General features: G+C 39.5%; 1 protein-coding gene across 2 annotated transcripts; it reads left to right on the forward strand.

Annotated features, from left to right (window-relative positions):
- The first annotated feature begins 2,351 nt into the window (after positions 1-2,351).
- LOC115381503 (AN1-type zinc finger protein 5) lies at positions 2,352-13,169 on the forward strand. 2 transcript variants are annotated; one of them, XM_030082950.1, is made up of 6 exons: positions 2,352-2,496; positions 3,664-3,863; positions 4,464-4,575; positions 6,963-7,090; positions 9,085-9,192; positions 9,698-13,169. In XM_030082950.1, the coding sequence occupies exons 2-6, from the start codon at positions 3,704-3,706 to the stop codon at positions 9,844-9,846; spliced, it is 657 nt and encodes a 218-aa protein (XP_029938810.1). In that variant the 5' UTR covers positions 2,352-2,496; positions 3,664-3,703; the 3' UTR covers positions 9,847-13,169. The 2 variants fall into 2 exon arrangements, with proteins under 2 accessions (XP_029938810.1, XP_029938811.1); XM_030082951.1 differs by having other exon boundaries at positions 2,375-2,496; positions 3,701-3,863.
- The last annotated feature ends 2,021 nt before the right edge of the window (positions 13,170-15,190 follow it).

Raw genomic sequence — 15,190 nt, forward strand, 5'->3', positions numbered from 1 at the left:
ACTGCGTTATGTTAAGCACAATTTTCCAGCCGGTCAGTTGAGGATCAGTTGGTTGTTGTCATACAGACGATGAGACAAGCTGGACTGATAAGACAGGTAAGTTGGGGATTACGAACAAAACAACTGGCCTTTCATAAAACTTTAGCAGTACCACATGATAACTGCTTGAATGCCACGTTAACACTGATACAAGAATCCCTACTAAAAGACGACAACAAAGTATTGGATGCATGGATTTTGATCATTCTTTACAAGTTTTGATTTATGAAATATTGCAATAATTTCAGCAACTGCATGTTTTATGACCTCAACCAAAACTGTATCTTAATATCTGAATGCTTCACTGTTTAAGGGAAATTTTAGCAATAAATCTGTCAGTTATCAGAAAAGATGTTTGCTATCTTCTCATTTCAAAGTATTTTAGTCCTACAGAGGAATGGAAATATAAACCAATTGTTTTAGGGAACCATAACCAAATATTTCTCAAGAGCGATTTTTGGTTTGGACACAATAACATACGCAAATGAAGTGGAAATGGGGAAATGTATTTATCAATGCAGTTTAACATAATAATTATGCTGAAGAAATTATATTTTCAGCATAGCAATCAATCCTCTATATAAATGTCCCTATGCTCATAACTTCCTACCCTGACTACACACAGCAACACTGTGGTCTCTAATTTATTCTAACAGTAAATCAAATGGGATCCCCCCCCCCCCAATATTAGTAAACGCACGTTTGTGAAATCTACATGAGACTCTATGAACTTGTCTGACTCCCTGTGACAGACTTTCCTCCCTGTGCTTCCTTAATGACTCAGTCATGAACCATTCTTATAAGATTTCTTTTCAACAGAATTAATTAGATAATTAGATTACATTTCATATTACATGAGAGGAATTTTGATGATTGGGTGTTATATCTATTTTTCTGCCATATTTCCTTACCTAAATGTTCAATAAACACACAAAATGCTGTTTTTCACAGTGTTGTAGGGACAGAGGCAATAGCTTTCACTGCTAAAGCTAATGGATAAGTAAATTGATTTTATTATGCAAAAGAAGCCACTTTACAAGTTTTGTTGTCAGTATACATGAAAAACAAAAGACATTTTACCAATGAAACCCACCAGTGACAAAAATGAAATATCCATTATTTAAAAGAATTATAAGCAAAATCAAACCATGGTAATTATTTAAATTATAGCTATAAAAAATACTTGGAAACTAATCATATAATGCATGCAGAATAAACAAATATTTCTGTCAACTTTATTTTTTAAAATGGTATAAAAATTGAATATTCTATTTTCTGACCACAGTGTAATTGATTTGTTTAACACTTTTTTTTTTTTACCTAGGAGTACACTATTTAATTTCTTTAACCTAGTACTAAGAAATGGCAAATAAATACCTTTGACCTTTGACCTTTGTAAATCGCAATAATCTAAACTACACTGAAAATGGTACAAAATTCCTTTGAGTGAAGCTACTTTTTGTTGCAGTGCTGTTTGTATAACTGTCATTACACAGGATATTAAAGTTATTAAAATGGTACCCGTTCGCCACAGATTATGTGTTTTCAGGACACATCGCTACATATAAATGAACTTTAACAAAGTAGTTTGACAAAGTGCTTAACTCACCAAAGCTTTGTTTCATCCCTGTTTTCTTTCTCTCACAATTCCACTGATCCACAGTCAATATTGTGAAGCAGTTTAGAGGTGTGGGTGTGAGTGTTTAATTTTCTCAAATGACACCCCTGGCCAACGGTAGTGCTTGCTCATGCAGGACAAGGAATTTCTACTGTGTGATCACCTTCAAAGTCATAAAATCATGTATTGCTCTCAAAGCAACACCATATTATCAGCCACAAGTTGATTATTTCAACAGAGAAAATCTTGTTTTAGATTTGCATTTGTTCACAACCCAACTGTGATTTTTACTGCATACTTTCCATTGGTAGTGGGCATTTGCCATATTTTTTAAGCACAGATAAATTGAATTTAATGTCTGCCATAAAAAAAAAATGTGGCTTCATAAGCTAGCAATGCTGCGATGGTCTTTTTTTTCTTAGTTTTTAGAGGAATACGTTTTCCTGTTGGGTAAATGTTTTCTTCTTTTGGTATCAGAATACTCCTATAAACATTTCAGCGGTCCTTCCACTCCTGGCCTCGATGCAGTCCTATTTTTGATGACGCTCAGGGTCTTCAGGTAGTTGGCGGACTGATTGAATCAAAATATACTGACGATAAGAGCAGTTGAAGAGTCCACAGATGTCTGTTGTACCGTGTTTCGGTGGGCTCTGCTCTGCTCCGCTGGCCCGTCCGCCGCACTTTCGGCTGACTCGGACTGGTGGTGACGTCATGTTCGTTGTTTCGAATGTAGCGAGCTTGCGGTGGGTCGGTCGGAGGCCGCGCGCTCTGCCGGAGACATAACTTGTTCAAATCTGAAGCTTAAGGAGGTCGACAGCCCCCGGTACCGTGACATTCAGGTATCGTAGTCGCCGTGGACCGTCTTGAGTGACTCTTGCTGTGTGTTACCTGTTTTGAACTTGCCAGGACGCTGTCGCGAGCTGCACTAGTTTTGGGTTGGCTGATTATGTTAGCAGCCCAGCTACGGTTAGCCTGCTAACGCTAGCGTTTGTTCGACTGAAAACCCAAAGATTGGTTTATAGATTGTCTCAAAAGACGTGTTTTTAAATTTATTTGTCGTTTTCATCATGACCACAGACCAGCATGCGAGTTTTGTGCTGTTTTGCCTGTGTCTGCGGTGTCAGTCAGACAGAACGCTCAGCGAAGCTGTTTGCTGGTGTTACAGTGTTTGCTTTGAGCTGTGCAAGCATAGGACGCCAATTGTTTTCTTCTGCGGACAAACTCAGACTGAGGACAGTCAGCTGGAAGTTGTTCAGCCCCATAGAAAGCATAGCAGCGTCAACGTTTGCCAAACAGTCGGTGTTTAAGGCTTCGTCTTTCGGCATGGATTTGCTCAAGAATGTGTGAAGCTTTTGTCCCATTTTTCGTCAACTTTGCCCCGACTAAAACATCTTGTTATGCAGCTAAAGAAGGGACAAACAAGCTGAGCTTGCGTATGTTTTCACATATCGTAACTTGTCTCTTTCAACGAGCCGCTGTAGCACTCTTTGTGTCTTTTGTTTTAGATGCTGTTGCACACCTCTCCGCCTAGTGTTTTGCTCAAATCCACAGCTTATTTCTGTTCGGTCTTCAGACACTTTGCGGACTGCAGCAGGAAGTACAATACGTTGTTGAATGTCTGGGTTTACGTTGTATTAATTTTCACTAATTTTTGTATTATTGTCTTTTTCATCGAGTGTCAACATATTTTGTGTGAGTAATTTCGGTTTAATGGGCCAACATCCTGCCTTGCTGTACCTGGTCATTAGGTAGTTCTTGGTCTTAGACTCAATTTTGTTTGAAGTCGTGAAGCTGTGCAACGCATCTTTAATTACAGCTTCAGATAGGGTTTAATTAAGGGTGTTGATCCTTGTTTTGTGAAGGAACTTACATTTTTTTTATTATTTCAGGTCTCCTCTTATTCTATAATGTCACTTCCCAAGCTCTTTTCACTGAACAATGTATGATTACATATTTATAGAAGGCCTGCTAATAATTTTGGTTAACTTCTGCAACCTCATTTTCAGGAATATCCTCTCCCATCCCCCTTACCCCCTCTGTCAGAGCATGGCTCAGGAGACCAATCAGACGCAGGTGCCAATGCTTTGCACTATGGGATGTGGTTTCTATGGTAACCCCCGCACCAACGGCATGTGCTCAGTCTGCTACAAGGAACACCTGCAGAGACAACAGGGAGGGGGGCGATCCAGCCCCCCAGGGGAGAAAGGTAGGCGGATAGAGGTCTATGACTGATTGAACACAAGGATGTGCCAGATATGGACGTCCATTCTCCACTGTCTCTTTTTAAGGAAAGCTCATTATACATGGGCTCAAAATGGGTCTTGGGGCATTTGAATTTACCTAAAGGTGTTGGAGACTCGTGGAATCAGTTGCCAAATACATTATGGCATCAGACAACTAGAGAGTGACATTGCCATCTGTTGTTTCACTTGGACGCAAAGCATATCATCATGAAATGCAATGAGTAACATTTGATGTATCTTGAAACCAATTGGCCCTGTCTCCACCTGGCGTTTAAATGCATCTCAGGTGATCCCAGCACATGAGGTGAGGCCAGACGCAATAGTGTTTCCATTTGTCATGCGCACTGAGCTATCCGCTTCAGATCGGAACCCAGTAATTCCTTAACATCACTTTGCTCACTGCTCTGGCGCGCAGGGCCATAGATGTCTTGGTGCCTGTTCCCACTTGTTTTTACTACTTATCACTTGTGCTCAGATCACCTGAGATGCATTTTCAATGCCAGGTAGAATCCCGACTATGGACAGTCTGTCGTTAGTCATATCAGACTGCTTTACCCACACAGCTGCTACATCACCTGTGGGATCGTCAGGTTCAGCTGGTGTGACTGTGGAGAGCACAACCTCAGAGCCCAGTGCAGAGGAGACAACAACCCCACCTGAAGAACAACCAACAAGGTATGTGTCCCAACTGCACAAGACATTCACTGTTGTTGGCCTATCTGAATGTTTTTGACAGGATAAGGTCATTGAAGTTGTCTTTGAATCAGTTGTGAATGTGGCAACAACAGAAAATCACAGTTTCCACAGATGAAATGTTGAGTATCAGTCTTAAAGGTGCCGTAGGCAGGATTTTGCTAGTCAATGCTAATTTTTCTGTTTTCTTTGGATTAAATGTTAGAGTATCCATTGATAATCCTTTAGGAGTGTAGCATAATTGCACTACCACAAGGGCGCAGCGTTTCCATCTGTCTCTGTTCTGAGCTGAAAAGGAGTCTCGACAGCTGCAGGTATCTTTGACCAATCAGAAGAGCCCCTGAGGTTCTAACCGTGATTCGTCGAGGGGCGTTCGTCGCACGTTGTTGTGGGAGGGGCTTAACTTGCGTAAGAGCGTGATGTCAGAGAAAACAGGACAGGATTGGCTGTGCTGGGTTTCAAATCACCATCTTAGATGGCGGAGATGTCGAATCCTGCCAACAGCACCTTTAATATTTGCTTGACAAACTATTTGGGTTGTAGTGTACTCCATTGTGCTTTTGTCAAAATTCCAAAACTATGAAATGTTTCTGTCAAAGTGAAACCAATCAAATTAATTATTTGTATAGGGAAAAAAAATTGAGGGCTGACAATGCGTCTTGTAGAAGAGGTGGAGCTCATTTAGCGTTTCAAGCTAGCCCAGTTGCCTGTAATGTCAAAATGCAAATATGGAATAATTGTTCTTAAAATTGTCATTAACATACTCTGGATTAGAGTGTCCAGTCCAGGTCCTGGAGGGCCACCGTCCTGCACGTTTTAGATATCTCTCTGCCCCAGCACTCCTGGATTTAAAGATGTCTTCATCAAGCATGTCAAAAAGTCTATTAACGAGCTTCTCATTGTGATCAGGTGTGTTGCCACTGGAAGTGACCTAAAACAGTGGCCGTTTCTCAATTCTTAGTATGCGAGCGTGTACCCGTGTACTTTGCGAGAATACACTTGTTAGTCGTCCTTCAAGAACAGTAACCTTGAGGCAATGCTATGAGAACACTTATTTCATATTGGGTGATTATATTGACCCCAGCTGGTTCAAATTACAACCAGATCAGAGAAGGTGTTTGACTGTTTCTATGATTTGGTCAGAGTCCATGTAAACAGTGTTGATTTTCAATGCTGGAGCTTTGTGTCCATGTCTGTTGCATAAGGTCACCACGCAACACTTCATGTTTTTTGTTGGTTTTTTTGTTTTGTGTTTAGCACTTTCCAGTGACAATGGCAAAGCATGACTGGTTGATGCGGTAGACAAAACTGCCACTCTGAACAAGGAGAATGTCTCTTTCACTTTGCAGTTTCAAAAAGAAGCATGCCTCCTTATTTGAGCTAACAAATCCATCTTCAGTCCTCTCAAGCTTCCATGTAAGGCTGGAAGCAGGCTCATGTGTTCATTGACAAACTGTCAACTTCACAGTGCAGTGCCTTGTGGAACTGGTCCAATGTCTGAATGGGGAGCATGTCAATTTGATCACTTTAGTCTTCGTGTAAACAGTACAATTAGGCCTGTGATGATAACAAATAATCCTGCCATGCAGCCTGATTGGAGGCGGCATTTTGTTTTTTTAATTAATGCTCTATGTTTAAATGTTGTAAAGCACTTTGGGTTGGTGTTTTATTATGAAAAGTGCTTTAGAAAGTTTGATTGATTGAGACGAAGAAAGCACACATTGTGCTTTTTCATTTCCCATGCGCTAACATGGCAGTTTAGCATGCCTGGAAAATGTATTGAGTGCATTCTCATTTATTGTGTAATTTATTCATTTATTGATCACCATACAATCTGATCTGTCAGAATTCAGTCAGATTGACCAAAAAATGGACTCGACAAACCCAGCTAGTTACTGCTAGTTGTTTTGTTTACTTCTTGGTTTGGCAATTAGCGCCTAAAACACTTCTCAAACTCAGATCCTGGAGGGCCATAGCCCAGCATGTTTTCCATGTCTCCCTGCCTCAACACAGCTGATTGTAATGAGTGACTCGTTATCAGACTCTCTGCTGGACTTGGTAATGGTGTCTTCATGAGATTCAGCTTTGTTGAAGCAGGGAGATGCGGAAGACCTGCAGGGCCTCCAGGACCCACTTTGGCGATGATGTTGATCACTGACCAAGAAAGATGCTGTTTCTATGGTTGGACAAAATTACGTATTATTCATATTGGAAACTCCAAGTTTTCTGTGTAACAAATATGGATTCTGACTCTTGTCATCCGTTTGATAAGAAACTATTGATAGCTCTCCTCTTTGTTTGGTTTGTCCTTTTTTAAAGACTCTGTGTATGAGCTACACTGTATTGATTTTTGTTTGTTGTGACATTAGTCCCAGCTCTCCCAGCCCAGTGACTCAACAGATGACAGCTATGAGCATCTCACAGGAGTCAGTGGCTGTAGATTCAGACCGAGCAGTGACTGAGGAGGGTGAAGAGGAGGGTACCTCTAATGGCACAGGTAAATATCTTAGACAGCAGTGATATGTTCCCAAATCAGTCTCTACCCACTGTATACATGAAGTAGAGGTATATGAAATCCGTTTTTTTTTTCCCCAATTCCGTTTTATTTTTTCCCAAATTCCGTTTTTTTCCGTTTTAATATTTCTGAATTTATTATTTTGCTTTTTATGCTCATTTTTACCATAAAAAAGTGTCTGGTAAGTGGAAATGAATAAATGTTCACAATTTAATAGGATATAACAGTCCATTTAATGTTTAAAGTGCTGCCACAAAGAAATCCTTTTCAATTAAATTTAAAGAGAAATAATAAATAATAATGTAAATAATAATCAACACTCCACCGTCGCATGTGTCTTTGCGAGTCCAGTCCACGGTACGTTGACAGCATTTACAAAAAAGCGTATCCCCTGTGGCATAAAAGTCCGTGTACTGTTCTGCTCTGTATTTAGCGCTTAACGTGGAGTTTCGCAACTTTTTTGAATGTGTGAGAGGGGAGGGAGTGGCTCGCTTGGACATTGTGTTGTTGTTGTGTTAGCAATAGCATTAGTATTAGCATGTTAGGGGCATTGTTTAAAGGGATATTTCAACATTTTGGCAAATTGGCCCATTTAGCGCAATTCCTTAGTCATTTGGAACAGCATACTTACTTTTTTGTGAGGTCGAGCTGTTGTTTATTCAGAGGTGAGTTGGGGAAGGTTTTCGGGACGGACACAAAGGAAGTGAATGGTATTTTTGGTTCCCCTCGTCAAACTCCTCATATACACAATCCAACAACGCCAAAACACTTTGGTGGACACGTTATAATCCGCACATTCACTACGCTGTGGAACACCAACAAATAATATTGTAGCGTTAACGGCACTGAAGCAAATACTGGGAACTACTTTTTCTTTTGAAATCACTACGCCCTGACGCCATGTTTAGTAAGTAGTTCCGTCTTAGCAATCTTCGCATAAACAACTCAATCTCTTAATTTAATATTTCACAGCGTAGTGAATGTGCGGATTATAACGTGTCCACCAAAGTGTTTTGGCGTTGTTGTATTGTGTATTTGATGAGTTTGACGAGGATACTGTGTCCGTCCTGAAAACCTTCCCCGACTCACCTCTGAATAAACAACAGCTCGCCCTCACAAAAAAAGTAAGTATGCTGTTCGAAATGACTAAGGAATTGCGCTAAATGGGCCAATTTGCCAAAATGTTGAAGTATCCCTTTAAGTGACGTACACGTTGCAACAGCTCGGGCGGTCCCCCCGGCATGTTTGCTTTGCACTATAAGGTTCCATTTTCTCCCGAAAACTGAATTTCAGGCCAGATTAGGGCCAATTCCGCAATATTCCGCGTTTCATTCCAATTCCGTTTTTATTGGTAATTTCCGCGATTCCGTTAAGACGGATTTCATATGGCTCTAACATGAAATGTGTCATGGTGTGTATGTCGGACAGCTTGGTGTTTTTTTGTTTTTTGTTTTTTTTTTTTTTTTGTTTTTTTTCCCCATGAAATATAGTGTGAACAAACAGGAAATCGTGGGATGCAACTGTTCCCTCAAGTTGACTTATTAGAATAATTAAAAAAGTCAAACTTCAACATGCTGTTGTTTTTTAATTCTTCTGTATTTAGCCAAAAAAATAACAGTACATTTGTTTTTATTTTGATTGTATTCAATGTGAAGTCTTTGACAGTCTGACTTTGGGTTTTCTGGTTAGACTTGGCAAGCATGTTTGTACTGTTGAATAACTTTATTACCCTCCTCCATATCACTTTGATTACAGGATTGCTGTCACTACATTAATTTATGCTGCATAATTAAGTTTACTCTGCTATGCGGACATCGTTTTAAGTGGCTTTGCGTTAATAGTATAATCCAGGATATTTTTGTCTTGCTTGTTGAAGTAACAAACTCTTCCAAATTGGCTTCTTCATCCTTCTGGAAATATATTTTAACAAATCGAGCATAAGCTGTGTCTTTGTTTGTTAATTTTTCTCTCATCAGAGCCAGTCGGGGAAGCAGCACAGGCTTCTTCTGATGGTGACCAAACTCCAGATAAAAACAAGAAAAAAAATCGCTGCTTCTCCTGTCGCAAGAAAGTGGGCCTTACTGGTAAGTGAGGAAACATTATAGATGTTAATCACTGACCTCCTTGCAGGTACATGCAAGAGTTGTTGTCCATAAGTTGGGTTGGCTTGTGTTTTTCTTGTCTCACTTGACGAGCATAATCTGAAAATGTTATATCCAAGACTCAAAGAATGTAGTATTCTTAGGTCATTTCTGTTCTCTGTTGGTGATGCCAAGTGATGTGGCTCCATCTTAAAAAGGTTTCACCACCTGTTGTCAATTTTATTCTGACTATGTACTGGCTTTCGCTTGGATCTAAGCTTTGACTCCATGTATGCATGGTCTCATCTGTGCCTTTTGTGACAGATAGCAAATTTGATTTCGCAAGTTCAGATAATTAAAGATGTGATTGCATTTTTTTCATGAACGAAACAGACTTTAGTTTTCAGGTCAGTGTCCCATATAGATCAATGATTGGTGTGTCAATACACAATTATGTTCACAACAAAACCTTTGTGTTTGTTTACCTATTTGCTTCTCTCCACTGAAGGTTTTGATTGTCGCTGCGGCAACCTGTTCTGTGCCATTCATCGTTACTCTGACAAACACGACTGTCCCTTTGATTACCGGAGTGCAGCTGCCGCCCGCATACGCAAGGAGAATCCCATTGTGGTGGCTGAGAAAATTCAGAAGTTATGAGGGCTGAGTGCAAAAACAGTCTTTCTTACATTGTGGATTTAAACAGTGGCGACGTGGAGGAAAACACCTGATATCATGGCTTCATTTGTTCATGGTAGTCTGAAAGCGGGTGGGGTGGGGTGGCGCAGTCGCAGCCACAGTCCAGACACTTCCCTTACTAGCATCTCCCCCTCTCTCCGTGAGTGACTGCAGCTGAATCTGTGTGTGTGCGTGTGTGTGCTTGTGTGTACCCATTTGCTTGAGAGTTGGGGAGAGGGTGTGGGGGCTTGGTGGACATTTGTGTTGCTGAGGGGATTGAAGGCTTTTCATTTTGACCCCTTTTCGTTTCTTAACTTGGAGGGTGTCGTGTGGGTTTATTGTTATACTGTCCCTGTAGATAGGTGAAAACAGAGGGAAATTCTCCTGAGAAATGTGTCACAGTCTGAAAAATGACACAGAAGGATATATGATTTGCCTCGTGAGTTACAAAAACAACTGATTTCATCTATCAACATCACCTTTAAGGGCTCTGGAATATTAAAAAAAATCTTCCCGGACTGAAAAATGATGTCAACCTGTTGTCAAATTGGCATTTTTCTTTTTCTTCCCAGCTCCTTTACTTAGTGGGTTGCCACTTATTGACCACCACAAGTCTCAGCATTTTCCAGATGTCTTTCTTTCACATATTATACAGATACTGGGTGCATGAAGTTACTTGATGGGAATGGCAGGGGAGGGACAGGGTAGGGGGTCTGAGAACCTTGACTTATGGATTGATTGAGTGATTGTTATTTGTTTTGTTTTTATTTTGTTTTTTCAGTTTTATTGCGCGTATGACATCAAAAGATCTATATTAATATATTGTAGTTAGCGCAAATTGTGTGATTACATTTAATTTATTTTTATTCCATTTTCTTCTGTATGGTTGGTCTGTGCTGGAGGATTGGCAGCCTGTCTCAGCAAATCGAGGCCTGCACTCGACCTCTTCAGCTATTAATTTAATTCATCTTGACTCTTTGACATTGAATAAATTGAAAAAAATGAACAAGGTGTCATACTGAAATATGGTCCAGTTAAGTCAGGATTGTGCTGTTAACGGCAAGGTTTTTTTTTCCGAGGGGTTTTTGAAAACTAAGCACAACTCGGTGTGTCAACTGCAGAGCACAAACAAATGTGCCACACCTACTCAGTTTTGTTCAGCATCTGGGTCATTTGCATTTTATATTTGAGCTGTACTGTCGGCTCACAGAGGAAATTGCCTTGTTTCGTTGATGAGAAAATCTGTTCTTACAACACAACCTAGTCTCCTTGAATGCCATTTGTATGTTTTTTGGAGTCAAGAGTGAAACTCTGTATTTCTCTAACCACCAGCAGACCACTGACACATGCTGAAGAAAAACTGACCCGGGGCGCAGTTGCTCTTCACGTGACGATACATGTTCCTCCCAGCTAAAGTGAAGATTGTCGCGCGCTGTGCTTTAACATTGTGCTCAGAATCAGATGAGTCGTCAATGTGAAGTCCGCTTCTAGCTAGCTTCTTCTAGGAAGATCAAACTTGTGTGCATGTGTGCAGGCAGACATATAAGTTACTGTTTTGTAAGTGACTGCACAGTTTGAAATGAAGCTGGAATGTGAAAAAATAAACAGCAGTAGCACAATGCATGGCTGGACCCTCAAGGTTCAAGTTAACAGGACTCTACAGGATTTCCCCCCCCCCCAAATGTAAATACCATACAGCTCCAATTCATGTAGTATAATCCTAATGTAGATTTCTGCCAGGTATTAAAGGTCGGGGATTAAGACGAATAGTACTGTGTATTAAACTGCTTTTCATAATTATCCCAAAAAAGTGCTATAGCTGGCACCAATATTTTCCCCATCTCTACCCTCCCTTTTTTATTTACAAGTTCTTACATGTACTGTTAAAAGTATTTCAAACAACCGGCTCTACCATGACTATCTCCAAGGGCCATGGCAATTATTTCACACTACTAGTCTGATTAACAGGCCCCTCTGTGCTTTAATGCTGCTGAATTACAGTATCCCAACCCTGTTGCTAAAGTCTATTTATGGCATAGCGATATTATTAAAAATTAAAAAGCAAAGTATAGGCAATTGGGGTTTTATCTCTTCACTATTAAATGCTTTCCCTGTAAATGTTGCTTGAAATATATATATGAACGAGCTGTAGAAAAGTTTCAAAGTAATTTGAAAGTATGCCTTTTCAAAATAAGTCACTGCAGAATATGTTGGATGTGCGTGGCTCATTTCCTCAAATCTGCTGAGGAGTTTATTGGACTTGGGCTGGATTAGCTTTTGCTCCTGTTGCAAAATTGGCCTTCTTCAAATAGTCAGTCAAAATTGTTGGCGATAGATAAGCCTATAATGATGGTGACTGGTCATGCCAATACCAAGTTTGTCCTCCATAGCGACTGTGATATAATTCCTTCCTCGATTCTTGTGTTTTGTGAAAAAAGGAGTTTGTCTTGAGTGGTGACTTGAGAACAACTCTCACATTTAGGGGGACTTGTGGTCAGTGCTGATCTGCAGATTGGCCTACGTTATACAAACAGCGCCTAAATCGATGGCCGTTAAAAAAGTATCATTGCTTACAAAACGCTCGAGTTTTCCTCAGAGTTTTGGTCGTTTTGTCGCAGGAATCTTTAATTTAGGATGATTGTTCAGTCAGGTGAATGATGGGGATTTCATTGGTTTGCACTCGTTTTTTTGACTGCTCATATCAATGCTCAAATCTTTTCGACTTGTTCTTTTCTTCTTTTTTTTTTCACAATGACTGAGCAGTTTGAATGTAAACCACAGTTCATACAAGGAGATGTTTATCAGACTGACTGTCACTGGACAGTGGAGTGAGGCCCTGTTATACATGTAGTTCAGGACAGTTTGATCACTCAATTTGTTTTGACTTTGCACCAGCAGTTAGGGCTACTGTACAATAATAATCAAAGTTTCATCAGCAAACATGCATTATTCTTCATTTTGTTGAATGTCTTTAATCCTGTCTTTAGCACAGTCATTCATAATCAATGTGTCATGCAACAGTTTCTATTAGTAATATTAAATCTGCAACTTGTAATAAATCTGGTTTGAGTTGAGTTTCACTGCTGAGAGACTAATGGTTTTACTTCTGTCTTATAAAACAAGCTTCAGGGACATTTAATAAAAGCTAAAAATGTCCAGAGATGCAGTTCCTGTCCCTTGGCACTCCAGTCCCCCAGAAACACCACCAGATATCTTTTTTTTTTTTTTCTTTCAAGAGTTAGGATTGTATGATGTGTAAGAATAAGTTTAAAACAATAAAATCACAAAGTTTATTTTAAATTAAACTTGTCTTTTGTATTTATTTGTTCTGCAATACAGTTTTGAAGTAGATAAATACGGTGTATGTCAGTGTTCAATTATAATTCACATCTAGAGTCATGTGGAGTTAATAATGCACGTTTCTTGTTGCTTTGGAGCAGAATGTACTGTGGCCCCACTGCTTTTGTGCTTTGATAGTGTTCTCAAACTCAGCAAAACAGTGTAGGCACAAATGGTACAACACAAAAGAACAATATGCTTCAGTGTATGGCGTTTCACTTCACTCGTTTCTGTTTGGGTATTTGGTGTTATACTAATAGTAAATCACTTTGACTTACTTAAATGGTTTTTGTGCAGTATTACCAGTTGCTAGTGTTATTTTTGGAAGAGCAGATTTTGTCTCTTAACCACAGTTTAGAAGCTCAATTGTGTGTGCCCATACAACAAAGTGAGGATCATAAATTTCCCTACTAATGATGAATATTTGTCAAAGTACCAAGTAACGATATCCTCTCAGAATGTGATGAAAACAAACCTGAGTTTGTGGATGTTTGTAAATTTGGAGATGTTATGCAGTTGAGTTTGGGTTTTTTTTTAAATCCAAATGTTTGTGATTTGTTTAACCTTCTGTCAGTTTACTTACCCATTGTCAACTTTTAAATGTGATTAATCATTACACAAGATCCATCAGTAAACACCAGAAAGACCCACATAAGCACTTTCTTCTCAGGACCTGGTGGGTTTGTACAAACAGTGATGGACAAAAAGCAGCGATGAAGTCAATAGCGTTTCCATTGTCTCTCTTCATTCATTTCTTAAAAAGAATGGGCTGGCATCTAAAGCAACGCAACCAGTTTCACACCAAACAATGTAAACTGATGTTTCAAAGGTCTTTCGACTTATTTTCTTAATTAAGCTATTGGAATTTTAGAAATGAAGAGTTCATCAAAGAATGTGTACAAAGTTTCATAGGAATCTTTTAAACTACTCTATATTACAGTTAATAACCAGACCTGAAATACATTGTGGGAGATTCATTACGTATACACTGTGGATATCTAACAAAATTCTTTTCCCTTGTAGCCATGGATGGTCTGCATGAAGAACTCGTGGTAAAAATGGTATTTGAATTTCACAGATAAATAACAAACATGGCTATTGGACCAGCAGATTGCTAGCAATGCGGGTGCTTTGTATCGCCTCTATAGCGAGAACATCAGTTAAGACACTCTTTCACTTGCATTTTCGGAGATGCAAAGCAAGTCCTCCAAAAGAAATGCACTAACAAGATATTTTAGTCACTTGTAATGGAAAGACTTGTTTGAACTATTTGATTCTTTTGAATGAGGTGCACGAGGAGTCTGAGTGGTTGAGAAATTATGAATAATGGAAGATGAAAGAAAAATAACTGCAGCTCTGAATGTTTACAAATATGAAATGGTAAAGGTAATTCAGAGGACAACTTGCTATCTGGTGGAGTTGAACTCCTAACATGTGAGTGGTTTTGATCGAACCTCGAAAGGCTGGAGAACAGTTGTTGAAGCAAAAACTTAAAACATTGATCTCTTATTATCACTTCATCCAGACTAAGGTACGATAGTCTGAATACATTATTTGTAGAGCACGTTACATTTAAAAATATGTAAATGTGCTGATTAGGGGTGGGGGGTGGATGACAAAATTTTAAAACCATTTTAAATGCTTTTTCTTTTTTTGGTTAAAGGGAGGATTTAGGTTCCCTCTAAAGAGTCAGAGGTCTGTGGGACCCTCAGGGGACTGGGGAGGGCATTCCACAGTCCTGGGGCAGCGGAGGAGAAGGCTCGATCACCCATGGTTTGGAGGTTTGTTCTCGGGCTTTGGAGGGAGTTTGTATTTGCAGAATGGAGAGTGTGGGAGGAGTTCTAGTACTAGTAGGAAATAAAAAAAAGAAAGTACTTTTTTTTTTAACTGAATGGATATAGTTTGGTCAGAGCTTCTCCAGAGGGGTTATTAGTACAACCACATGATCTTTGAAGTATTGTGAAACATATGAAACATGTTAATTAGT

The sequence above is a fragment of the Salarias fasciatus genome, chromosome 23 (genome assembly GCF_902148845.1).
Source record: "Salarias fasciatus chromosome 23, fSalaFa1.1, whole genome shotgun sequence".
NCBI classification, from domain to species: domain Eukaryota; kingdom Metazoa; phylum Chordata; class Actinopteri; order Blenniiformes; family Blenniidae; genus Salarias; species Salarias fasciatus.

Coding starts and splice junctions, on each gene's coding strand:
- LOC115381503 (XM_030082950.1), top strand. CDS start 3,704: ATGGCTCAGGAGACCAATCAGACGCAGGTGCCAATGCTTTGCACTATG. Junction 4,576..6,962: donor CCTGAAGAACAACCAACAAG/GTATGTGTCCCA, acceptor TTGTGACATTAG/TCCCAGCTCTCCCAGCCCAG. Junction 7,091..9,084: donor GGGTACCTCTAATGGCACAG/GTAAATATCTTA, acceptor TTCTCTCATCAG/AGCCAGTCGGGGAAGCAGCA.